This window comes from Uranotaenia lowii, chromosome 2, assembly GCF_029784155.1.
Source record: "Uranotaenia lowii strain MFRU-FL chromosome 2, ASM2978415v1, whole genome shotgun sequence".
In the NCBI taxonomy this organism is placed as follows: Eukaryota; Metazoa; Arthropoda; class Insecta; order Diptera; family Culicidae; genus Uranotaenia; species Uranotaenia lowii.
Genome location: NC_073692.1, coordinates 46344361 through 46370923, shown reverse-complemented (window position 1 = coordinate 46370923; position 26563 = coordinate 46344361). Strand labels below are relative to the sequence as shown.

The 26563-nt window shown below is 39.6% G+C and overlaps 1 protein-coding gene across 7 annotated transcripts in view; it reads right to left on the bottom strand.

The window, feature by feature from the left end:
• Positions 1-24272, bottom strand: part of LOC129743967 (DENN domain-containing protein 1A) — a 70451-nt gene extending 46179 nt beyond the window's left edge. For all 7 annotated transcript variants that reach the window (XR_008736759.1, XR_008736760.1, XR_008736761.1 and 4 more), the window contains exons 1-2: positions 23538-24272; positions 12381-12626 (exon numbers count right to left, since the gene is read on the bottom strand). Coding sequence is in view for 4 of the 7 variants with exons in the window: in XM_055736229.1 (XP_055592204.1) it covers positions 12381-12626; positions 23538-23554 (263 nt within the window). In the remaining 3 variants the exon portion in view is untranslated. The remainder of the gene's footprint in view (positions 1-12380; positions 12627-23537) is intronic.
• Between the last annotated feature and the right edge of the window lie 2291 nt (positions 24273-26563).

Genomic DNA, 26563 nt, shown 5'->3' with positions numbered 1-26563 from the left:
ACTTCTTAAATTTTATTTTATTTACTGTATAGCGAAAAAACGGACAATTTTGGTCTCAGGGCTCTATTTTATAAAACAATAAACACCTCAATTATACCAAGTTTTGCTATCATATTAAATTCTACACCAAATTTTGCTTGAAGTTTGCTGTTAATACCTAAATCTGGTCTTAGTTTGCTGTCAAATCAAAATTTTTGATACCTTAATTACACTTAATTTTGCTGTCACAGAAATTTCAACAGCAAGTTATGCTCACATTTAGCTGTTAAGACCACATTTTGCTCACAGTTTTCTATCAATTTGGGCATCAAAGTCTGCTCGGGGACATCTCAACTTTACCTGTGCGGAATTCAAGATTCTGCCGATCCAAAGTCGACTCTCCAAAGCAAGGAATCTTCAAATGTGCTTCAACTGCCTGCGACGAGGACATCGGAGCAAAAACTGTTATTCGAAAAAAACCTGCGTTAAATGCCAAAGACGTCACCACACATTATTGCACGCCGAAAAACAGACAAAACCTACCAAATCGAACGCTGTGTTAAGGTTTCCACCTTCAACCAGGCAGCCTTTAAAACAAACGGAAGCTGTAGCCCCAGTTGGTAATTATTCTACCACATACCGATGTCCCTCAATTGGTCCAGTTGTTCAAGCAAACACCGCTTTCATCGAGCAACAGAATAAATTGAATATTGAAAATTGTGATGCGCAGAATGATATCAACTACCACGGCCTACTCAAACAAATTGAAGCTTTTATACGTTCCAGCCTTGATACGGCAAACTTGAAGTCTGTGTTAAAACCTAACAAAGTTCCTAATGTTAATAATGAGCAACGTTCAAGTTCGTGTACTTCCGGGCGGGAGTATGTTCAAGCCAATTGTCATAAGCTTGAAGATTTATCTTCTTCTAGAATATTCTAGAAGTTCTAGTATATGTAACCCTTACGTGCTTTCGAATGTTCTGGAAGTTCTGTTTGGTTCCACATAATTCACAATGTTAGAAGGTTCCAGAACCATCCATTTAATTATAAGCTTGCGTGTTCCTGGAACATTCCAGAAGGTTCGATACGCGTATAAATACAGCCTCGCACAGCGTGGCGAGTCAGTTGAAATTAAGATTCCGCGCGTGTTTTATACTATCGATTTAAGACGTGTAAAGATTAATATAGAGAACTGTTTAAGTAAAGTTTGTGTTCTTCTTCATTCTACGAATCCGAAAGTTTGGAATTTTACCTAAGCCCAAAATACAATCCACACTGCCGAAACATTGTTCCAAAGGACATGAACCCGCCAAACTGTCCGGAGCTGCGCCCGGTGAAGCAGTACTGAACAATAATGAAGACGGAACATCGGAAGAGCAAGAAGACAGTCAAAGACGAGAAGGACATGTTATGAAAATGGAAAAAAACTGAGAAACTGATACCGGATGATCACACATTGATGGAGGGCATCAAGCGAAAATGCGTTCAATTTGACACTCAAAGGTCGTTAATATATTTTTTTTAATTTTTGAAGAAAAAAAGTGTAAAACTACCCTGATTTGATTCTAAACATATAAGAAAATTGGCATGACATTTTCGGTGTCGCAAAAATTTCGTGTTCGCCCTTTACCCCATGCTTGGTCCAAACTAAAAAGAACTATCAAGTTGTGCGATTCACTAAGAAGCAAATAGTACATTCAATGTGACATTATCTCAAAAACGTATTTAAAAAATATGATTTTGATTTGTTTACACTCCACACATTCCATGGCGTGCAGCTAATTTTAATTCAACCAAAGCGAATTTTAATGTTGTAAAGTTTTGAACCTCTAAGTATTCTATCGAGACGTTATCCGCATGACAACATTTTCACATCATCATCTTATCCGAATTACACTATTTTCCAAATTGGACCTGAAGCTCAAACTTTCATTGTCCGCGCTCGTTAAACGGACACTTCCTCGTCTTGATTCATTCTCGTCAAACATCGTCGAGCGGCTGGCCTTTCCTACCTATACATCGTACATTTGTGTGGCTGATTCGATTATACCCCAACAACGGCACAAAAATAGTGAAACAAAATTGCATTCGTTAGCGTCGTCAGTTGTCTCTCGCAGAAGCCGTTTGTTTCTTCGTTTGTTCGTTGCATTGGATTTGAAGCGTGTTCCGTCCAACTTATCGGGCATTATACGGACGGATTTCCTTATATGACCTACAATGCACGCGAACCGTATCTTCCTAGCTAGTAGATCGGAGAAGAGCAGAGCAGAGTGGCGAGAGAAGTTGTAGACTGGCGGCGGAGTACTTTAGCTGGATCCATTATCCCCCAGAATATCGCGGCCGCATTGCCCGTTTCCTCGTCGTGAAGCCGGCACTTTTTCGCTTCTAGGAATCATCCCTGCCTGAGTCAAGTGCACTTACACAAACTTCGCAAACACACCTCTAGAGCGGAATGAATTTGAAATTTAGCAAACGGTTTTTAAGGATTTATCACTTCTATGAAATTTTCCACGGATCTAGGTTTCGACTTGAGCTGTAACGAACCATTGAGAAGGTCGACATCCCGGCAACATCTTTTATTTAAGGAATGTTTAAATTGAAGCCGGTCTAATAAAAGAGTACAGTGAGTCAAGCCAAGTGCTCCAGCCAAAAGAAAAGAAGCTAACCAGGCCAGGCCGTTGTTAATCTCAACAAAACCGCGCGATAATACCCACTAATAATTTAATTCAATTTTTATTGGTATGTCCCCCTCCTTTATACTGGGATTGTTGCTGGAATCAGCAGTGGGTTTGCTTTCTTACACTTGAATAGAGAGATACTCTTTTCATTCATTGAGAGTTAGTGTAACAAAACCGGAGAACATTCTGTGAACTGTGTGATAGGAAATCAGAAAATGTGTGTCAAACTTCTTCATAAGCGATAGAACTTTTAAACGCGTTGAACTATTGTCATACCTGAGTTCAACATTCCTTTATATTAAAATTCAGAATTTTAATTCGAATGTTTAATCTGCAAAGGTTATGAAATTTGAATTGAAATTAAAGAAAATTTCTTTAGACTAGTTTTGTCATCATTGTATTGCATTGAAAATTCCAGGTGCAGTAAAAAAAAACTTCGTCAAGCACTGTAGAACAAGCAAAATAAAATTCTAACATAATGTTGATTCAGTGATATCTTCAGAACCAATTCCATTGCAATTTGTTATTATTTATGGATCAATAAAAATCAATATTAGCTTTGATTGGAGTGTTAATCCTTACAACTTTATCTCAAACCCACAAAGTAAGTAGGGATTGAGCTTGAGTTACAATCAGCTATCTGGCTGAATTGAAACTAGCATCATCGGTACTTTATCGGTTTTGACGTGAATTGCAATTATCGCTTCCTCGAAATTGCGACTAGCTCATGCATGATCCGAGTTGTTCATAAAGGCTTATATAAATTTTAGAAAATTAGCCTTCTTTCAGAAATTGAAAACCCACAAAATACACCTACTAATGTTTTCGACAAATTTTGTTTAGAAAAACAGTTTTGGTTCTTTTGAAACCTAGCACCTTAATGAGCGCTTGTTTGCTAAATCAAATCGAGCCTAGTCAATCTGAGCTAGGCTTGTGTGCGCTTTGAAGATTGTTACGAGAAAATAAGTTTTCATATGTGTTCTATAACTAGGTATCTCGTTATTTTTTTTTCCAATATCAAAAAGAAATAAACAATGGTTGTAAGGTTTCTTTAGGGAATTGAATCCAAACCAAAGTTAGTCGTCTTAATTTTTATTTTAATTATTTTTTTCAGGTGGTCAGAGTGTCTTTAATATAATCAGTGTTCATTGTATATTTTCTAGTTGTAAGATACAAGATACAAATATGGATAGTGGTGACGGTCTAGGGTTGTCCAGCTGTGCTGTGTTTGTGGTTGACATCAACAAATAATACCTATCTAATGATTACACTTTCAGGAAGATTGATGCAACTGATTGTATGTCTGCTCTGCAAATGCATTCCGCGCATTTTTCTGTCGACTTTTTTTCCTCCTCTCCATTCGTATAATGATGACGGTTGTTAGATTTTGCACCTCATTACACCGAATGGGCTTTGTTGCGCGGAATTCTTCTGTGACTGGATTTTATCTGCTGTCCGTTTGTTGCCTAGCTTTCGAGTTTTATAATTAAAATATCTCCTGTCTTTCTTCATGAAAGTTAGAGAAAATTTAAACCAAAAGACCATGCAATTTAAACATAGTTAACAAAGCTCTAGAAATTGTTATATTCCAAGCAAGAAAATAAACTTAATAATTTTCGAATTAATTATTTTTATACACATAAGTTTTCCGAAAAGGCTTACAAGCATACTTTACTTTACTGATTAGACTGTGACTGGCACGAATAAAAATCGGCAAGACCCCAGAGCTGATAAATAGCTCTTTTTAATTCTAAATATCGGTTTTGTTAACTTTTTTTGTTCAAAAACGTCCACAAACTCTCAATAAAATTCATTTTTGTGCAGCGGATAACCACGTTTGGTTTGGTTGGACCATGCAGGTCAGTGTTTTTCAAACTTGTTCGCCCCTAGCCCGCATGTCTTGATATTTTAGAGCTCATCGCGCCCCCTAAGCGTTTCTTGGAACAAATTCGTTTCGTAAAAAAAGTGTGCATTTAAAGAGATGTAGGGGAGATAAGGGCATAACGAGCACCCAGAGCATAATAAGCACTTCTTTTTCATACAAAAGTACGTATTTTCTTAAACAAATTTTAATGAGGATTTGTTTCATACTACCTAAAGTATTAATTTTTCACCAAAAAAGAAATATCCTTTTCATCTTTACAGAAATATTAAATAATAACCAGCTAGGTTCTCAAGCGAAGAATATATAAAATTTTTGAGCACCACCAAATAAGCTTTTATGACCTTTAAATCATCTTGATCTGAAATGTACACAATGCAACATGATTTACACATTGTTTCTCAATTTTCACCATCATAAAATTTTTGATTTTTCACTTTCATCCATTTTAAAACGCGTTTTTACTTAAATTTGTTGACCTGAGGCGAACAGAGCACTATTAATCAGGGCAAGATGAGCGTTTCCTGCCGTATATTCTAGCAGCGAATTCAACTCGATGAAGTCAACTGAAGAATAGAGCTACAGCTTGACTTGTTTCGTTTGTCGATTTGGCCTATTGGTAAGGTGTCGGAGAGGTAACCAGTAGACTCGAGTTCGATTCCTGTTCAAGGGGATTTTTTTCACATACCATTCATGATTGATTTTTTTTTATTGTTACATTATATGGCTAGTTCGGCTAGTAGCATCATCCGTCAAACATAACATCAGAAACATAATGTATGAGCATGTGTTAATTCTTTGAAATCTACAAACAGACCTAGATTATTTTGTTATTGCTTTGTTTGATGAAATTATGCCTCACCGTTTAGTGCAAAATGCATCGATCATGAATGATACATGCAAAAAAATTACCTTGACCAGGAATCGAACTCGAGTCTACTGATTACCTCTCCGACACCTTATCAATAGGCCAAATCGTCAGATGAAACAAGTCAAGCTGTAGCTCTATTATTCAGTAGACTTCATCGAGTCGAATTCGCTGCTAGATTCCCCGGCAGAAAACGCTCATCGTGCCCCGATTAATGGAGCTTATACTGCCCCAGGGGCGGTTCTCATTATGCCCCTACAGTGATTGGTTTTCAGCTTTCGGTAAAAAAAAAAAAATTAAAATGCAATGTTTATCTACTTTTTCAAGTTTCCTCCAATCAGGCAATAGACTATTTGAGTGTCTGAACACGATACAATGATGTAATTCACATATTATAGTTGTTCTCTATGGTTAAATAAGCGTTTTCTTTAAGGTGACCATTATGCCCTCATCTCTTCTATGCGAATTTAGAGTACTTAAGCTTTGTCTTTTGGGCGAAAGTGAATTTCTTTAAAAAAAACATGTGTTGCGAAATTCTGCACAGCTTTAATTGTGACCTTAAGTGTCATTTTTGACTAAATTTATTCGAGTTTTCTATGATGGTGGCTTCTGTACCATGTTTCTCAAGGTGCATTTCAATTTAAGACCAGTGCCTTCCAATAGGTCGCAGTTTGAGACATTCAGGCGAATTTCAAAATTTTTCATTAAAAATTTCTTTTTTCTTGGTTCAGCCGATAAATTGTATGAGTCGTAAAGTAATAAGACCAAAAATTGAGCAAATGCAATAAGGGAAGGTTCAAATATGACGAAATGTATTTAACAAGGCGGTTATGAGATGGTGTAAAAGCTTAATACGGTTTATGGATTTCGGATAGGAATTCTGATAGAAATGGTTTACGTAGGAGCAGGGCTAGAAGTTGGTCACTTTTTAGTAACTTAGCCACTTTTTTCAGGCTGGTCACTCACAAGTTACTTTTTTCGAAATTTGGTCACTAAAGTCACTATTTTTTTTTAAATAATTTCCTTAGACTATTTTTTGTTTAATTTTTTTCTCCTTTCTTTCCTTTCGAGTCCTGTGGGAATTCACACGACCTAAATTGGGAGAATGGCTCAGATTCAGTAAATGAAGATTATTATTTTGTTTCGCTTTGATATATTACACTTCAACATTATTTGGATGAAAATTTGAATTTAAACAAAAATCGTTTTTCGCCTTAAAAAATATGTATTTTATTTGTTTATTTGGGACACTTTACCAACGTTTTGGCATTGTTTGGCGTGTTAAGAAAAAAAAGTATAATTAATAAATTTATTACCTATATTATTTCCTAAAGAGACACTCTTACAACATGTTTAACCAAGATTTGAAGTTTCATGACTTTTAAAGCTGAATTTGTTAAAAGATAATAACTTAGCGCACTTTATCACATGGCAGGAAACTTCCATGCTATTAATGCTCTTGTTTGTATTAAATGGAAGGTTAACTTGTGAAAAGTGACTCAATTGAATCGAAAATATCAGATACTAGCTGAACCCGTACGAACTTCGTTTCGCTAAATTTTTCCCTTTTCGTTGTGCAATAATCCAGAATTCACCACATAAAATTATATTGATTTCATCACTACATCCCTGTGCATAAGTTTTCAAATCGATTCTATGTCGACTCTTTACACAAAATTTGACACCTAAAATCGATTGCTAATCTATTTAAATCCCTGTGGGTAAATTTTCATATCATTGAAATGCATTACAACGTAAATATTAAACAAAACAGAGAAAAGCTAATATTGACGACCCCTTTTCGCCGACCTGTGACTCTAAATTTCATACCCGAAATAAATTGCTTGTCTCTAAAAACCCCCATGTGCATAACTCAACCCGATGCATAATAACAACAAAATCGCGAAAACAATGAACAATCAATATGGACGACCCTTTTCCAACCTCAACCTCAAATTTAATGTATGAAATCAATTTCTCGCCCCTTGAAACTCCCACGCACAAAATTTCATTTCCATCTGATACATAATAACGACAATATCGCTAAAACAGAGAAAAGTTAATATAGGCGACCCCTTTGGCCGACCCCTGATCCAAAATTTGAAACCGGTCATCAATTTCCCATCCCCTAAACCCCATGTTTAATAAGACCAATATCGCATAAACACTGAACTGATAATATGGGCGCCTCCTTTTGCTGACCTTTTATACAAAATTTGATACTTGAAATCGATTATTCATTCCTGAAAACTTCCATGTGCCAATTCCCATCTCATTCCGATGTATAATGACGTCAATATAACTAAAACAGTATTTATGTAGTATGGACGACCCTTTAAGCCGGCCCCTTACACAAAATTTGATACCTGAAATCGGTATGCCCGTGTACCAATTTTCAACTCAGTCCTATGCATAATGACTTTAATATGGCATAAACAGTATGTGTGTTGTATGGACGGCCCCTTGGCCGACCCCTGATCCTAAATTTGATGCCTGGAATCGATTGTTCGTCCCTCCAAACACTCATGTGCTAATTTTCATCACAATCCGACAAAAAATGACGTCAATATCGCGAAAACAATAATTGTCTTGTATGGACGACCCCTTCAGAAGGGGTCATCCGAAAATCTGAAAACATTTTTCATCATTTCTGGTCCTAATGAGCGTCCATGCCAAATTTCAGCTCTCTAGCTCTTCAGACGGCTGAGTCTATAGAGGACAAACAAACAAACAAACAAACAAACAAACAAACAAACAAACAAACAAACAAACAAACAAACAAACAAACAAACCCACAGAAATTGCTTTTTATATATATAGATTTCCATTCTAAGTTCCTTTATTTCTAGACATTTTTTAATCATTTGAAAAATTGGTAGATATACAAAGATATCAATTTAAGATTTCAAAACCTATTTGAAGTTTTCGATTACTTTCAGTAATTTCTGTACCTTTTGAGAGGTTGACTGATATATTTGCCACAATGTTACAAGAAATTTCAGAGGTGTTTCTTGGATCTGATATTTTTTAAGAAAGTGTCATGTTAAATCATTTGTGAATAATTTTTTAAAAATTTCTTCCTTTTTGAACCTTATTATTTCTAGTAAACTAGATAGTGATATGTGAATCATGCAATAAAGTCTGCAGTAAATATCTTTGGAAATGTTTAATTTTTGAAGGTAAATTCTCTTTGAGTTAATTTTAAATTTGAAAAATTTTATTCTACCTTGAAGATTTTTTGAAAATTTTTTAGCCTTCTTTGTGTTATTATCTTGAATCTTAAGTCAAGTTTTGGCTAAGCTTCTTTGAGTCATTGTCAATCTTCTGTCAACATTTTGTCTTTTATCTATTTTCAATCTTCTACCATTATTTTGCCACTTTTTCATGAGGACCTTCTCATTTTTAATTGCATGACTCTTTCATGAAATAAAATTTCTGCAAATGTTAATCTTAACTCAATCTCAAGTATTTTCTTGAAACTTTTCGTTGAACATGTGCTGGTTTTTTATTTGAATTTATAGATTTCTCACATAAAGATAACAATTTTGATTAAAATTTTTGATTTCTGTTATTTAATTTCGAATTGTTAACTTTTTTCAATATGATTTTAAATTACAACTGTTTTAGTGAAATTGAAAAAAATCGGATTTAGGTGTATACACTATTTAGTGAAGTTTCAAAATTTGTGGGTTTTTATTTAAAAAGAAAATGGATAAACTCGAAGTTCTTTTCGGACATAGCGTTGAAGCGTTTTATTTCAGTTTTTAAAGTCATTTTTAGTTAGTTTTCGTCTTGACCTGGTCACTAATTTTATCCTAATTTCACTTCAAAGTAACTATTTTGCCCTTCTTTTTTACCGCGTGGTCGCTTCTAGCCCTGTAGGGGGGGAAATGAGCCAGAAATAAAATGTTCAATAAATTTCTCCAGTAAGTTGCCTCATGTATTGTAGTAATCAATGTAAAAAATGCAGAGCGCTTCAAGCCGTAAATACAATTTTTGTATTCCACTCACACTTAAACATATTTTTTGAATAAATGCATTGTAGGTGTAGCCTAAATTTAAATAAAGTTAAAAAAAAATTGCATGCCAACTCGTGTCAAATTGGGTAAAGTTTCATCGTCCTTCAGAAGCCTTTTATCTCACAATTTTTTGAAGACCTGAGAGAAAAATTGTAATTTTTTTTTTACAATATCTCTTTAAAGACCATACTGTGTATTGCTTAAATCAAAATTTAACAAACAATTCAATATAATTTCCACAATTCTAGATAGTAGGTATAGTAAATAAAAAAAATTGAATACGCCGTGAACACTTTCTTTCGTGAATCGCCCTTAGTACAGGCATGTCAAACTCGTTTAAGTGTGCGGGCCGCATTAAAAATCTTTCATTTCTAAAAAACAATATTATTTCCTCTCGTAGCAAAAAAAAATCTTTTTAATATTTTATGGCAGGAAAGCCAGCGTACTTCTGTGTACTAGGGAATTTTGTGATAATTTAAGACCGGGCTACGCGGGCCGCATTGACCAAGGCCACGGGCCGCATGCGGCCCGCGAACCCCCAGTTTGACATGCCTGCCTTAGTAGGATCTAAAGTAAGGTTGCCAGATTGTCCGGTTTTATCCGGGTTTGCTCAGATATTTAATATAAAATTTAAGAACAGTCCGGTCCGGCCCGTCTGCCCATATTTTATTGTAAAATGCCCGGATTTTTTTTAACTTTATTTGGCAAATAAAAGAAAAAAAAACAAAGTGTGTTGTAAAATTTTTATATGCCTCCAAAACGAAATTTTTTAAGCAAGTTTTATAAAAATAATCATGAATGGTTTATTGGAAGCGTTGAATGCGCTTGTAAATGAATTTTGATGATTTTTTTCAATTTTTTTTGTTGAGTTATTTGTGGGTTTTGACAAAATTTGAACGGATATTGCCCGGATTTTTCATCGTCAATTTTGAAATCAAATGCCCGGATTTTGCCGGGTTTCACTATAAAATTTCCCGGATTTCTCCGGCCCGGATACGTGCTGAAAAAATCTGGCAACCTTAATCTAAAGCTTAGTTCATTTAGCAAATGGGATACTTTCTTTTGGTTATTATTACGTTTCTTGTGATTGGACATGAAAAAAATTAACAGCTTTTTGTTGGCTATAAAGAGTACTATCCTGCCTATTTTTCCAGAATTTAAAATTGAAGCGTTTCTAAAATATGACGACATACGTGAAAAGCCTGATGAAATTGTGCACGATTTTCTAACACACCAACACATTTGTCCTTTTTTTATCTTGGAAGAACTTTTGATTTGAGTTTCCTGAAGTAAACTTTACTCAGCTGAATGTGAACTTTGAACGCCCTTGTTTAATTTATTATGTGACGTTTTTTTATAACGTTGCAAGCAGGGGGTCAATTTTTTTCAAAGGAGAATTTATTGGAAAAACTTTTTAAAGGACAGAATCAAAAAAACCTCCGAATTATTTGAATTATTTCAATTGAGATCAACCCCATTCAACATCTTTTAGGTAATTATTGACGGTCAAATCGATAAATGTTTTATTCTTAGAATAAAGTTCTTCCAAATTAAAGAAGATAAATAGAAAATCATAAGTGTTAAGTGTTAAGTTAGTTTTTACAGCGTAATCAAACATGCGATGAGAAACACGCTTAAGTGACTAGTTTATTGAAGTAGGGTTGTTAACTTAAGCTTGCCTGATTTCCAGGCAGGACTTTCTCGGATATATGACTCGAATTTTAGAGAGAGTCCGATCTAGACCGGTTTCCCGGATTTCTTTTAAAATATCCTGGATATTTCTCATACTTATTCCCTTCATTTGCTAAATGTAATGAAAAATTTAAATTAAATAAATGTGATTTTCGATTTTTTGCGCCCAAAAAAAATTTTTTTAAGCAAGGTTTATCAAAATCATCATGACCGGTTTTGTGAAAGCCTTAAAATACGATTCAGAATGATGAACAAAAAATTCAATGTTTTTTTGCTTGATTTTTATTGAATTTTTCCGTAGTTTAGCCAATTCAACTCGGATATTGCCCGGAATTTCAGTTGACGTTTTTTTTTTAAATTAAATGAATTAAATGAATTAAATTCTGAATCTGAATTCTGAATCTGAATTCTGAATCTGAATTCTGAATCTGAATTCTGAATCTGAATCTGAATTCTGAATCTGAATTCTGAATCTGAATTCTGAATCTGAATTCTGAATCTGAATTCTGAATCTGAATTCTGAATCTGAATTCTGAATCTGAATTCTGAATCTGAATTCTGAATCTGAATTCTGAATTCTGAATCTGAATTCTGAATCTGAATTCTGAATCTGAATTCTGAATCTGAATTCTGAATCTGAATTCTGAATCTGAATCTGAATTCTGAATCTGAATTCTGAATCTGAATTCTGAATCTGAATTCTGAATCTGAATTCTGAATCTGAATTCTGAATCTGAATTCTGAATCTGAATCTGAATTCTGAATCTGAATTCTGAATCTGAATTCTGAATCTAAATTCTGAATTCAAAATCTCAATACTAGAATCAGAATCTAAATTCTAAGTATGCTTTTTGAATCTGAACTTGAAATCAGAATTTTTATTCTGAATCCCAAATAAGGAATAAGATGAATCCGATTTTTCCCTTCGTGATTCAATATTATTCTTTATCGTTTTAAGATACATTGGTTAAGATCAAATTTCCTTCTTTGACTTTTCGAACTTAGTTTTCGGTCATTAAAACTTATGTTTGAAAAAACCAGGACCTGTCGCAATGATTAGTTTTGGGATGGTAAGAAAAAGGGCCTGACAGTAAAATTAAGTGCATTCCGGGACCCAAATCTAGACCACCGGGGCAGATTTTTTGGCACGAATCCAACGGTGTCAGCGAAGATGGTTACCAAAAAGTGTTGCCGAAATCCAGAACACCAACCCATATTGATAAAAACCCACTAACGCTAACTATATCGCCATAATAACTCACCTTTCAAAATTGCACGGGAACGCAAACGATGGAATATCGGCAATCACCTTGGCTTCCTTGAACGATTCCGGGAAGCTGTGCACAATGTATCCTCCACAATCTGGGCTGGCACTGGTCCTGTTTTCTCCAACTCCTCCCCCTCCTCCTCCTCCTCCTGGTGGGGAAGATGGGCTGCTGCCATTGGCAGAAGCTGGATGTCCGGGAGCAATCTCACACCAGTACTCGAACAGTCTGCTGACATCCTCTCTGTTTTGTTGTTGTCGAGGAATGGCGTTTTCCATAGGATCCGAGAAAAAAAAAAGAAAGAGAAAATGGAGAAAACGAAAACATGTTAGCACATCGTTGAATGTCATGTTGGGAAAGGCAGTTTCCACCCTCTCTTCCCCGCAAGAATCTCGTTACAGAGAGTCAAGAAAAAAAAGGAAAAATCGATGAGTGGGCTCGTTTTTTTTGGGATGCTTTTCATCCCACCCACAACAGCAGCAGCAGCATCCGAGATATTACTTATGGCTCTGTTACTACGCGTAGACGAGCTCCATAGGAAGCTGACTTCCGATTTAAAGAAAAGCAACCGAAAGCTTATCGAAGCATGGAACAGCAGCCCAAAGGGACAGGAAATTTTCTCTGGGGCACACCTATTTTCCAGTCCTTTCTTTCGACTTCCGGCAAAAGAAAATGGAACAAGGATACGATACGGATATATACTAATAAAGAGAGCGAGAAAGCAAGTAAAGACAACCAGCATCCAGTTGAGGCTCGCGTTTACTCTGGTGGTAGTAATAGCGGAAGTAAGCCCATCAAGATAAAGTTTTGGAGCTTTTTTTTCTTCTTATTTTTGGGACCAAGGCTTAAGAGTAGCGTCGAAGGAATGGGTTAATTGAACAACTGTGGTACTGAAGGGAAATGGGCCAATCGAAACAAACATTTTTGCTGACAGTGATAAAAGTTAGTGTCCATGAACAATTTTCACCGTAATTTTGCTAATTTGTATTATAAAATGGATGTTTTATGAAATGATTTATACTGGTTGATCTTTTTTAAGTCTTTTTAAACTACCATGAAATTATTTTTCTGAAAAAAATTGAGTTAAAAAATGTGTTTAACCCGTTTTGTGTTTCATCGCCAGATTTTACTGGGACACAAATAAGAAATCGTATTGTTCATGGTTACTAACTTTTGTCACTGACTGTAAAGGGTGATACGGTCAAAATTTGGTCAATATCAACTTGACGTATTTCTTTCAATTTTGCATTAAAAAAACCTGAACACCCCTCATTTTGAAGGTGTGTGTGTAGAATGTTGCTCCCATTTTGATTTTGGAATTCACTCTTCAGTCGTCAAAATGCCGTCCAAGGAAGAAGAGCAGCGTATCAAAATTTTGCTCGCGCATCGCGAACATGCGAGCTACTCGCACGCAAAGCTGGCAAAATCGCTAAAAGTTGCCAAATCAACCGTTATAAATGTAATTAAAGTGTTTGGGGAACGTTCGACAGCCAGGAAGTCTGGATCGGGGGGAAATCGAAAACCGGAAGCCGCTGAGACGACAAAGAGACTTGCAGGTAGTTTCAAGCGAAACCCTAACCTCTCTCTCCGAGATGCCGCAAATAAGCTGGGTGTATCGTTCACAACCGTGCATCGAGCCAAAAAACGAGCCAGACTATCGACTTAGATACAAGAAGGTAGTGACTCCAAATCGCGATGATAAACAAATTAGGACGGCCAAAGCGCGATCCCGGAGGCTGTACACGACGATGCTGACGAAGTTTGACTGCGTGGTAATGGACGACGAAACCTACGTCAAAGCCGACTACAAGCAGCTTCCGGGACAGGAGTTTTATACGGCAAAAGGAAGGGGAAAGGTAGCAGATATTTTCAAGCACATGAAACTGTCAAAGTTTTAAGTTTTTTCTCAAAAGAACTTTGTTAGAGCAAGTTCACTGGTGTTGGGAAAAAGTGGTAGAAATTTTGACATTTTGAAAATTTTAGTTGTATTTTTTTACAGCACTGTTTCTATTTCAGCCGTATGTGATAGAAATATTGCTATTTTTGCATCACAGCATGTGAAACTACAACATGTGTTGTTAAGAAACTTGAAGGCCACCGATCTTGAAAATGTTTTTGCATGGCAAAATTTTCAAAATGTGCTAAAAGTGTCAAAATTTCTACCACTTTTTCCCAACATCAGTGAACTTGCTCTTAGCAGCCTGATCGCAGTATCATGAAAATTTACGTCATGTAAAATTAGGAAAATAAAATCATTCTTTGTTCGATAGTCAAATAGTTAAGACCCATTTGAATTGTTATCAATTGGCGACGGGTTATTTGAAGAATCTACGAAGCCTTGCATATTCCGAACAAGATGTCCCATCCATTCGAAGGAAGTTCCAATTAAATGCAAGACATTTTCAAAATGATCATGAACCAGAATGACGGTCATGGAAAGGTTCACCACTCAGGCAGCCCACCAACTAACAACCCCGAGTTGGTCATCGAGTCTCTGTAGTTCAATATTTGAGAGTTCTGCTACGATCCGGAAAATGACCTTACGTTTGACCGTGGTTATCAAAAGTACGAGGACTTCTTCCTTCAAGATGGAGAGAAGCTGGACGATGCGGCCAAGGTACGGCTGCTGCTTAGGAGTTTGAACGTGATAGTCCACGACAGGTACCTGAACTTCGTTCTACCGAGACATCCGAGAAATCAAAACAGCTCTTTGGAACTCGGATTTTTCTGGTACCATTGCTTTCAACTTGTCAAGCAGCAGGAGGAGGATTTCGTGGCGTATGCCAGAACGGTGAACAAACGCTGTGAAGACTTCGAGTTAAGCAGCAATTCAAAACGCTGATTTTTATCCGAGGTCTCCAATCGTCGAAGGATTCCGATATCCGCACCAGACTACTTCCAAGCTGAAATCGGATAAAGGATACTGCAAGTTAGAAACGCTTATCGTCGAATGTCAACGACTCCAGAACCTCAAGCACGATTTCGCTTTGGTCGAGCCGAAGCAACCTTCATCTGCTGCTTCAGTATGTGCACTTAAACAGAAAAAGCAGCAGGTGAAACCGCATAATCAACTCCCGAAGATAGGCAAGTGTTGAAGCAGCACTTGGGCAGTGGAAAGGAGAGGCTTTACTACTTGAGGGTAGAAACTGGAATACTTTGTTCAACTAATTTCGCTACCTTATATACTAAACAGTTTCTATGGTTTCATAGAATACTTGTTTATTAATTATGTGTATGTTGTTATTTGTCCCATCGATTGCTTCGATTGGACAAATCTCAACACTCCTTCTCAACATACACATTCGCTGTCTTTTAACTGCCTCCGGCGGCTCCTCCTGAAGATGGGGCTACTCCTCTTAAATGCACGCACCGGAACACGTTTTCGCCCCTGTTGCAACTTGATAACCTTCCATGGCTCCAGTTCGACGACCTCCACCGGGATCTGGCACGACGACTTTCCAATGGCTCAGGCCCGACAACCTTGCTTCCCTTCCATCTCGACAACTTTCCTGAGGCCTGCGCCTCCCAGTGGTTCCAGTCCAACGACTTCCACTTGGCTTTCCGGTCCGACGAACTTCTATGGCACCGGCTTGACGACCTTCCGTGGTACCCCAATCGTAAGTCCTCCAGTGGCTCCTGACCCGACGCTCACCAGCTGGTTCCTGACTTGACGACGTTCTATGATACCGGCCCGCCTGGCTTCCGGTTCGACGACCTACCAGTGGCTCTGGCCCGACGACCGCATTCGTGTTCCCAGCCCTACAACCTTCTATGACACCAATTCGACGACCTCCCAGTGGCTCCGGTCCGATGACCTTGATTGGTTCCGGCTCGACGCTCTTCATTTGGCCCGACGCCTCACCAATGGCACGACGACCTTCCTATAAATTCCGGTCAGCTCGCAATGGATGTATGTTGTTATTTGTCCCATCGATTGATTCGATTGGACAAATCTCAACAGCAAGCAACAATCAACTTTACCCGAGACACCGTGTTGGCAATGTGGATGTATGCATTTCGTCCGAGAATGTCCCTTCACCAAGCATCTCTGCAAATCCTGTGGGAAGACTGGGCACAAAGAGGGATACTGTAACTGTCTCTCAGCGAAGCAGCACAGCAAGAAAAAATCGATCGACGGGAAGTTTGCTGTCAACCATATCAGCAGCGGACTGCGACGCTAATTCATAGACGTCTCCGTCAATGGCGTGTATATTGAACTGCAATTCGACACCGCTTCTGATATAACCGGCATTTCAAAGCCAACCTGGAAGAAGCTGGGATCACCATCTCTACAACCAACACTCAAACAAAAAATTAGCACCTGGCAAACCTCTGCAGTTTGTCGGCGAAATACATTGCGACGTCACCATGGGCAACCAAACTAAGTTTGGAACGTGTTATGTCACCAATCAACCATCCCTCAATCTTTTCGGCCTGGATTGGATTGAGCTATTCAGACTGTGGTCTCTTCCACTGTCATCGATCTACTATGAAGTTCAAGCAGACCACTCCGAACCGATCCAGCAGTACAAGAAAGCGTTTCCGAAGGAGTTTGCCAACTCACTCGGACATTGCACGAAAACTCATTTTCACAGTGGATTTCTCACAGTAGGCCAGCCGATAGTCGTTGTCAAGAAGGCGGGTGGCAAAGTGAGAATCTGTGCCGACTACTCAACCGGTCTGAACGCTGCTCTAGAGTCGCACAATTATCCTTTCCCAGTGCCGGACGACATCATCCAAGCTGAATGGATCCAAGGTTTTTAGTATCATTGATTTGTCCGATGCTTATCTCCAATTTGGAGTGGACGACAAATTAAGGAGCTGCTCACAATCAACACCCATCGAGAACTGTACCGGTTTAACAGACTAGCTCCGGGTGTCAAATCCGCTCCCGAGGCATTCCAGCAGATGATGAATGGAATGATAGCGAATCTCGAAGGCGTTGAAACGTTCCTGGACGAAATCATCATTTTAATACCGTATTTGTTTATGCCGAGTGTAGCACTAGTGTTGCACTGGTGCACCACTAGGTGCTGTCAAACTGTTTGTTTATTCGGACGGTGTTGCACTGGTTTTGACCTGGTGTTGCACTGCCATCGAGCGGTAGTGCCCCGAAAATTTTGTCAGTGTTGCGAGAGAGCGTGTGAGTGAGTGAGGTAGCAATACACTGGCGACGATTTGTGTTTGTTTTTATCGGGTACGGTGGAACACTGAACGAGGGGAGAAAACAAATACGGTATAAGTAAGACCGAATCCGACCATCACAAACGACTCCGAGTGAAAGGTTCTGCCTTTTCATCAAGTATTTCATTATATATAATGATAACACACCTTAGTATTTGACATACCTTGGGACTAATAGAGAAGGGTCGAGGGAACGGACAGCACAGGGAAGTTGAATGAGAACGGACGGCGAGTGGAAGTGATGATGGGCGATGGGCGCGCTCGCAATCCCAGTATACGATTTCTCGTGTGTTAAACAGAGAAAGCAATAGCCTTCACTCCAATTTCACTCCGATTAGCTGTCATTCTTATGGAAATCTGTGTAAGAGTGAAGAGCAAGCTTTATTCTTTTTAGCAGGCCCCCCAATCCCAATAATGCGATCGGTGTGAAATTGACGAATAAAGTGCTGGAATCGGTCATTATACCGAGCACACTTCAACCGGCTCTGCGAGTATGGGTTCCGTCTTCGTGAATAAAAATGGAACATTCTCCAGCGGCGAATCAAGTATCTGGGCCATATTGTTGACGAAAAAGGAATACGCCCAGATCCTTCGAAGATTGAAGCCATCGCCCGAATGCCAGCACCAAAAGACGTCTCCTCCCTCCGCTCCTTTCTTGGTGCGGTCAAATTTCTACGGCAAGTTTGTACGCGCTATGCATCAACTTAGACGCCCTCTTGATGCACTTTTGAAGAAGAACGTCAAGTTTATATGGTCTCAAGAATGCCAACAAGCTTTCGAGAAATTCAAGACCGACGCTCCAATCGGATCTGCTGCTGACCCACGAAGATCCGAGTTTAGACATCATCGTTGCTGCTGATGCGTCGAAATCCGGAATTGGTGCCGTCATTATGCATCGGTTTCCGAATGGTTCTCTCAAGGCAGTCGTTCATGCTTCCCGAACGCTTACGTCAGCTGAGGTCGGGTACAGTCAGATCGGAAAGGAAGGACTCAGCGTTATTTTTGCGGTTATCAAATTTCATCGCATGCTGCTCGGTCGACGGTTCACTCTGCAGACGGATCACCAGCCCTTGCTCCGAATTTTTGGTTCCAAAAAAAGGCATTCCAATACATACAGCGAATCGTCCCCAACGTTGGGCGGTCTCTCTATTGTTCTACGATTTTGACATCCACTACGTATTCACCAATCAATTCGGATATGCAGACATTCTATCCCGTCTGATCAGTAGCCACACCAAGCCAGATGCAGATTTCCTAATCGCACCTCTCCAACTCGAGACGTTGAGGATCCTTTGGATGAAGCCATCGAATCTTTGCCTGTTTCCTTCTAATTGGTCCAATGTGTAACAAGCGAATGTCCTGTCCTCCAGCAAGTTACGGAGTTTACACAAAAGGCATGGCATTCCGATCTTCGCAGTATCCGGTAAACAGTTTCATTCCAATCGTGAATCTCTAGCAGTTGTGAAAGGCTGTTTGGTGATGGCCGACGGACTGGTGACTCCGAACAGTTTGCGCCAACGAATACTCAAGCAACTTCACCGAGGGCACCCTGGCATCAAAAGGATGAAAGCTGTGGCCGCAACGGAACGCAATTCACATCCGAACAGTTCGCTGCTCTCTGCAAGTCCAATGAAACCTCGGTGCAACGGTAATAAAAACACCACCAATCTAAGCTCTCCACAAAATATTTTGGAGGACATGTTTGGTCTGTCATCTCAATCTGTGGCTCCAACATCGAATTACACTACCGAAGCTCAAGATCCAACGATTCCACTACCGATTGAACATCCAGTCCAACAATCCGATGGTACATCAGATTCTTGAACCTGTAGTTTTCGAGGACACCTTTGAGCCACAAAGTATAGAATTCGTAGATGCAGAAGAAACACATCAGGCAGACGACCAATCTTCAAGTGTTCTTGAACGGGTCAGTTTTGGAATATGGAGAGCCGTAAAGAACGAACTAGCTTCGTTTACAGTTGGAACAAGAGAGAGATTTTATTCAAAAATTTAAACATGGATTACTATGATTATTTGCTACTACTAAACGCTTGCTTAGATCAACACTCCTTCTCAAATTATCCAGTAAGTACACCCATCCTAGCACGTAACTTCTCAAGGCGTACTCGCTGAAGCGGCTTCGTTAGGACATCTGCAACCATATCCTCCGTCGGGCAATATTGAAGTTGAATAACACCCTTCTGCTTCAAGTCGCGAACGAAGAAGTACCGTGTGTCAATATGCTTACTTCGTCGCTCGATCCGGTCACTGTCAACCATCTTGATGCAGCTCTGGTTATCCTCAAACACCTTGGCGGGAATGGACTCGTCTCCACTGATTTCGCTAATCAGCCGGCGCACCCAAAGCAATTCTTGGCACCCTTCAGCGAGTGCAACGAATTCGGCTTCAGTTGAGCTGAGGGACACACACGCTTGCTTTCTGGATCCCCAGGATATGATGCCTCCTCCGAAAAATACTGCATGGCCAGAGTTAGATTTACGGTCCCGAGCATCACCGGCCCAGTCTGCATCTACGTACATCGCCAACTCGCCTTCTGTGGAACCCAGTTTCAGCTTGAAGTCGGATGTTGTATTCAGGTATCGCAGCACACGCTTTGCCTCATTCCAATCCAGTTGGGTTGGGCAGCTGGATTTTTGAGCTAGGATGGATGTGCTGACAGCCACGTCCGGCCTGGTATGAACAGCTACGTAAAGCAGACCTCCGATAAGGCTGAGATACTGCTGGTTGTTTGGCAGCCGTTCTTTCTCCTCCTTCTGCTGTAGGTAGCCCGGATCAAGAGGAATCTTGCTGGGTTTGGCCTCCCCGAGACCAAATTGTTGGGTTAACTTCCGGATGTACTGCTGTTGGCTAAGCTTGAACCCATCCGGACCACGTACAACTTCCATGCCAAGGAAATGTTTGATGTCTCCAAGGTTGTTAATCCTGAAGTTCGTCAGAAGACCTTGGAATATTTCTTGGAACTCCTCCTCAGTCTCGGTTATCACCACCATATCGTCCACGTAAACCAACAGATAGGCGATGACAGTTCCCGTTCGACGAATATAGAGGCACGGGTCTGCTTTGGAAATGCTGAACGACATTTTTCGCAGGAACGAATCGAGTGTATGGTTCCACACTCGAGCGGACTGCTTGAGACCGTACAGGCTTTTGTTGAGACGACATACACTATTTCCAACAGCATACCCTTCCGGTTGCTTCATATAGACAATCTCGTCCAGTTGTCCATGAAGATACGCAGTCTTAACGTCAACGTGTTTGACGACCATGTTACGACTGCTTGCCACCACCAACAAGGCACGGAACGTTACCTGTTTGGCGACAGGTGCGAAGACTTCGTCGAAATCCACGCCAAACTTTTGGGAGAATCCTTGAGCCACCAACCTGGCTTTGTGGCGCACGACCTCACCATTTCCATCGAGCTTCTTCTTGAAAAGCCATTTACATCCAACAGCTTTACGGTTCGCAGGAAGTTCGACCAAATCCCACGTGCCGTTCTCGATGAGCGATCGATACTCTTCATCCATTGCTTCCTGCCAATGCCTAGCGTCGGGTGATTTCAGGGCTTCGGAACGAGTGCGAGGATCACCACCTTGGATGCTTTTTGCGGCCAGTCCCTGATGGGGATTCTCATTTCCTGGTTCAGGACCTCGATTGGAGTTGGATGGAGGGGGGTCATCTGAAAAACGGTTGGAAGGCAAACCAGTGCTTGGAAAAAGAAAATTTTTCAACTTGCCTGTGAGATAGCGCTCCCGTCCGCTGCGCCTCAACGCCTGTGACACGGGCGGATTTGAAGATAGTTGCGGGGGGAGCGCGTTAGTTGTCACGTCACGTGCTGCGTCGTTACTATTGTCGTTTGATTCGTCTGCGCTGTCATAGTTTGAAGAACCTTCATCAGCACTAACGTCCACCACGCATTCACCTTCAGGAACCGGCACCACTTTGTCAGACCCAGATTGTTCGACCACCGCTGGAAACTGCAGCTGATCATCCTGAACTGTTTGCTCGAAGTCCAGAGGGACTACTTTCCGCACAGGTACGGACACCACGCTGCTACGCTTCGGATTTTCACTCACAAATACGACGTCTCGAGATGTTACCAAGGTTTTCTTCCTCGGATCCCACAGTCGATACGCCTTCGTTTCGGATTCGTAACCAGTAAAGATGCACTCATGGGACTTTGCATCCCACTTCCTCCTTTTCTGCTTCGGGATATGGACCATAGCTGGGGAACCAAACACTCGGATGTGAGCTAAGTTCGGCTTCTTTCCGCTCCACATTTCCTCAGGTGTCACCTCGTGTCCTTTGGTAGGCGATCGATTTACCAGGTAGACCGCTGTTGCTGTTGCTTCTGCCCAGAATGACTTAGGCAGATCCGCTTCAAATAACATGCATTTGGCCCGTTCTACCACAGTACGATTCACACGTTCGGCTAAACCGTTTTGTTCGGGAGTGTAATCCGCCGTTGTTTGATGGCGAACTCCCAGACTGTTCAGATGGTCTTCCAGCTTCTTATTGCGAAACTCCTTCCCGTTGTCGGTTCGCAGAATTTTTAACTTTCGGCCAGTCTGCCGCTCTGATGAACATCGGTAATTTTCGAAAGCTTCAAAAATTTCATTCGCTGATTTTTCTTTCAGGAAATACACTGCGATGCGACGAGACTTATCATCCGTGAACGTAGCAGAGCTGGGCAACAAGCGGAAAAGGGGAATGCTCCCAGTAATTGGCATCCAGATTACGCCTGATGGTTGTACCACTGACCAAACTAAACAGGACCATTTTCCTACTGGGCATTTTTTGTCAAATTGTTCAGGTTCGCCACCTGCCATCGGTATTGCGAACCTGCAAAATCTGACAACAAAAAATTAGACAGAAAATGGTTGAATTTTTGCTTTAAGTGTCTTGTCAGTGTAGTCAGTGGTTGTACCATATACGACGAGAACTGCAAGTGCTGGAATATCGCTGCCTTTAGAATGTTATTCGACCACTAGATCTCAAACATGGAACTTCATCTCCGGTATTATCAAAATGCACTAGACATCGAGGTTTTGGATCATAATTCGCGAGTTTGAATTGAGTAATAACCGTCTGAGTTAGTAAACCTTTGCAAAATTTTTCAACCCTTAGCAAAGCCTGCATTCAAGGAAGTCCAGTGGAATTTAACCTTGACCTGGCCCATCAAATATCCAAACCCATTTTCTTCGCAAGTGAGTAAACCTGTCCCGAAAACTGGTAACACTACGACACAAAGGCAGCAACAAACAAACGCCTATCTATCAAGAAAACATTCCCTAACTAGTCTTCCGATTTCGAACTGACCGTCAGCCGTCCAGCCGAAACCAACCCACCCACCCAAATCATCAAATCGTATATCCCTCCCTCGGCCAGCCTAGGATAGGCTAGGCCAGGCCAAAACCAGACCAGGGCAAAGCGAACCCGCGTCGTCGAGGTTCCAATTCCATTCATGCGCTCTTTCAAGGCCTTCAACTTTTCTGTGGTGGTCATCATCATCGTCTTCGTTCGTCGTCGTCGTTCTCGTTGCTTGTGTCCCGTTTGTATATATTTTCTTTTTCGCAATTTTGCACCACTCCATCCAATAGGAGGTAGGTTTGTACCCGTTAGAGGCCATCACCGAGTTACGTTTATCTTCACGCGAGTCAGGCAGGGAGCGAGCGTTTCTTGGACTTGTTTCATTTTTTTTTGTAATTCAAACTTCTGCTACCCCAGCTGGGCCAGGCCTGGTTGACTGAGCGACGGGAGACTTGTGTGACCGATAATTATCGCAAAGACATCATCGAGGTGGTTCAAAAAAAGGGGAGAAAAAGAGTCACTTCTCGCTTATCAGTCTTTGCTGTTTGCTGCTGCTGTGAGTAATGGGTATGATTATTTTCAGTATTTGCAGTTCTGAAAAAGGTACCTATATCAACATTTATTATCTACTAGGAAACTCACTTGATTCGGGAGTTCATGATCCGCGGGACCTGGGGATGTCGTTTATCCGATGACTGAGTGAGCTTAAACTAAATCGGTCGCGCTTTCTACGTATGACTTCCTGGAATTCTCCGAGTCAAGCGCAGAGATTAAACACAAATTCTCAACACACTCAAGGGCCTGGCTGGAATCTGCTTCCTGCTACTTTTGTCTCGCAGCACATCTCCCGACAAAAGGGCCCCTCCCTCTAGATTTTTACCTTCGCCTACAACGCCATGACCTTTCTCGACAATTGCAGTCGCATCCGATTCTTGCAAAAAAGGAACTTTATCCGTGCACTATTCCTTTTTGGCAACCTTTCGAAAATGATTCTAATACCAACTTTTTTCTCACTAAAATCTTCCCATCAGCACAAGGTTATCCCAAATGGAAAAAATGATACACCCATCAGAAGGGAGGAAAAATTTATCACAAAACTCTTGGCAGAAGCCACAGACACCAATCTAGAGAAGGGTGTCACTTTTTTTTCTTTTTCAAAACTTCACCATCCGTTTCCGGTTCCGCGAATTCGCACAGCCCGGATTCGTCACCCTTTTTTCCCGAACCGTTTCGCAATTCGATAAGCAAATTTGCGATGGAATATAGTACAATGTAGTAAACCTTTTTTTACACTACTACAAATCGTTTCCGAAAACGCCAACACTCAACACTCAACAAACGAACGAACGACTCGCGACGACGATTGAACTTTACGGAATGAATGAATGAGCTGTGCTGATGCTGCTGGGAGCTGGTAGTGGGTGAGACAAGGAAAAGTGATACGATAGTTCATGTGCCAGAACGAGAACGAGCATGAGAATGCGCGATGATGACAAACGCAAAACGTAAACACGCACGCAAAACGGAATGTCAAAAACTATGACGTTCACTCAGAATAAAAACAACCCAGAATTAAGAACGGACCTGCATCAAAACAAAGTTCAGCATTCGTTCTTAATTTTGGGCTGCTATCAACACCCCAAAATAAAAGTTCGCTGCTTGAACTGACTACCCCAAAAAAAATTTGTTTTGTTTTCAATCAGGCAGTCATTCATCGTGATATATGCTGATTTTCTGGACTAATGGTAAGATTGATTCGAGTATGCCTTATTGATTTTCTAAGCAATCAACGGTTTTTTTTCCTCAGAACGGCCGGATTTCTCCTCGTCGAAGGACATGCTGTTCAACTTTCCGAATGTGGAACGACATCCGGATCTGCCTCCAGTGGATTTGAAACAATCCAAAGCAACCATATAAATGAAGGAAAGGCTTGCCAAGTACTTTGTCAACTGGATTAGAAAACATGTCTGGTCGAAGAGCGAGAACCGGTTCCGAATATCCCCGAACACGCTGGACTCAATCCGGGAGATCTTGCGCCATATATTTTGGAAACGCAGTTCTGTTAGGTTAGGCGGTTAGGTTAGAAATATGGACATTGTAAACATTTTTAATAATCTTCCTATTTCATTTTATCCAGAGAAACAAATTGTCCCAGCATGACGGGCCAGATGTATCGACAAGCTGGTAGATGGTCACCATATGAAGCCAACAAACGGAAGTTTATCAAGCAATCCATTCATCAATTCCGTTCCGTAGCTTTCCGGATTCCAATAGCTCCTGCCAATTCTTCAACTAAAGTAGTAATTCCGGTCCCATTCCAGTGATAAAAGCCCACGAATGAAAATTTTAATTGTTAAAACGGTTCAAAGATACAATCCTTGTGAAGAAAAAAGTATTATTATAAAAATAAAAATCAAAAATAGACCATTTTCATTATTAAATATTCGTACGCCCTTTTAAAAAGTTTGGCTGGCTCAAGAAACAAAAACAAAACCCTGCCGAATGACAACACCCCAAAATCAAGTTGCGAGAATGACGTTTATTCTCAAATTTGGGAAAACCCCCCGAAACTTATTTTCGTCGGGAGCCAGTTTCATCCGATTTTGCGGCATAACAACTTAGTTTTGGGTTGTGACGGCCTAGAGTGTTTCATGCTATACACGGTGAAAAAGTTTAACACTACAATTGATCTATTTTATGCAAGTTGTCCCCAAAATTGCGTTCAGGAACAAATTCTGGACGTTGAATTTATCTTTAACAAGTAGTAATTTTAACAATTTGAAGAATCTGATAATAGAACAAATTATAAATTTTGTTTAACATTTCAAAAAAAATTAATTTTTTTTTTCATAAATTGTTTTCGTTTGTGTCATTTTTCAATTTTGTCATTTTTGTCAATCTTGTGATTGAGATTTCTGTCATTTTGGTCCATTTTTTGATTTTATCATCTTTCGATTTTGTCATTTTTGTCATTTCTGTTATTTTTGTCATTTTTGTCATTTTTGTCCTTTTTGTCATTTTTGTCATTTTTGTCATTTTTGTCATTTTTGTCATTTTTGTCATTTTTGTCATTTTTGTCATTTTTGTCATTTTTGTCATTTTTGTCATTTTTGTCATTTTTGTCATTTTTGTCATTTTTGTCATTTTTGTCATTTTTGTCATTTTTGTCATTTTTGTCATTTTTGACATTTTTGCCATTTTTGTCATTTTTGTCATTTTTGTCATTTTTGTCATTTTTGTCATTTTTGTCATTTTTGTCATTTTTGTCATTTTTGTCATTTTTGTCATTTTTGTCATTTTTGTCATTTTTGTCATTTTTGTCATTTTTGTCATTTTTGTCATTTTTGTAATTTTTGTCATTTTTGTCATTTTTGTCATTTTTGTCATTTTTGTCATTTTTGTCATTTTTGTCATTTTTGTCATTTTTGTCATTTTTTTCATTTTTGTCATTTTTGTCATTTTTGTCATTTTTGTCATTTTTGTCATTTTTGTCATTTTTGTCATTTTTGTCATTTTTGTCATTTTTGTCATTTTTGTCATTTTTGTCATTTTTGTCATTTTTGTCATTTTTGTCTTTTTTGTCATTTTTGTCATTTTTGTCATTTTTGTCATTTTTTTCATTTTTTTCATTTTTGTCATTTTTGTCATTTTTGTCATTTTTGTCATTT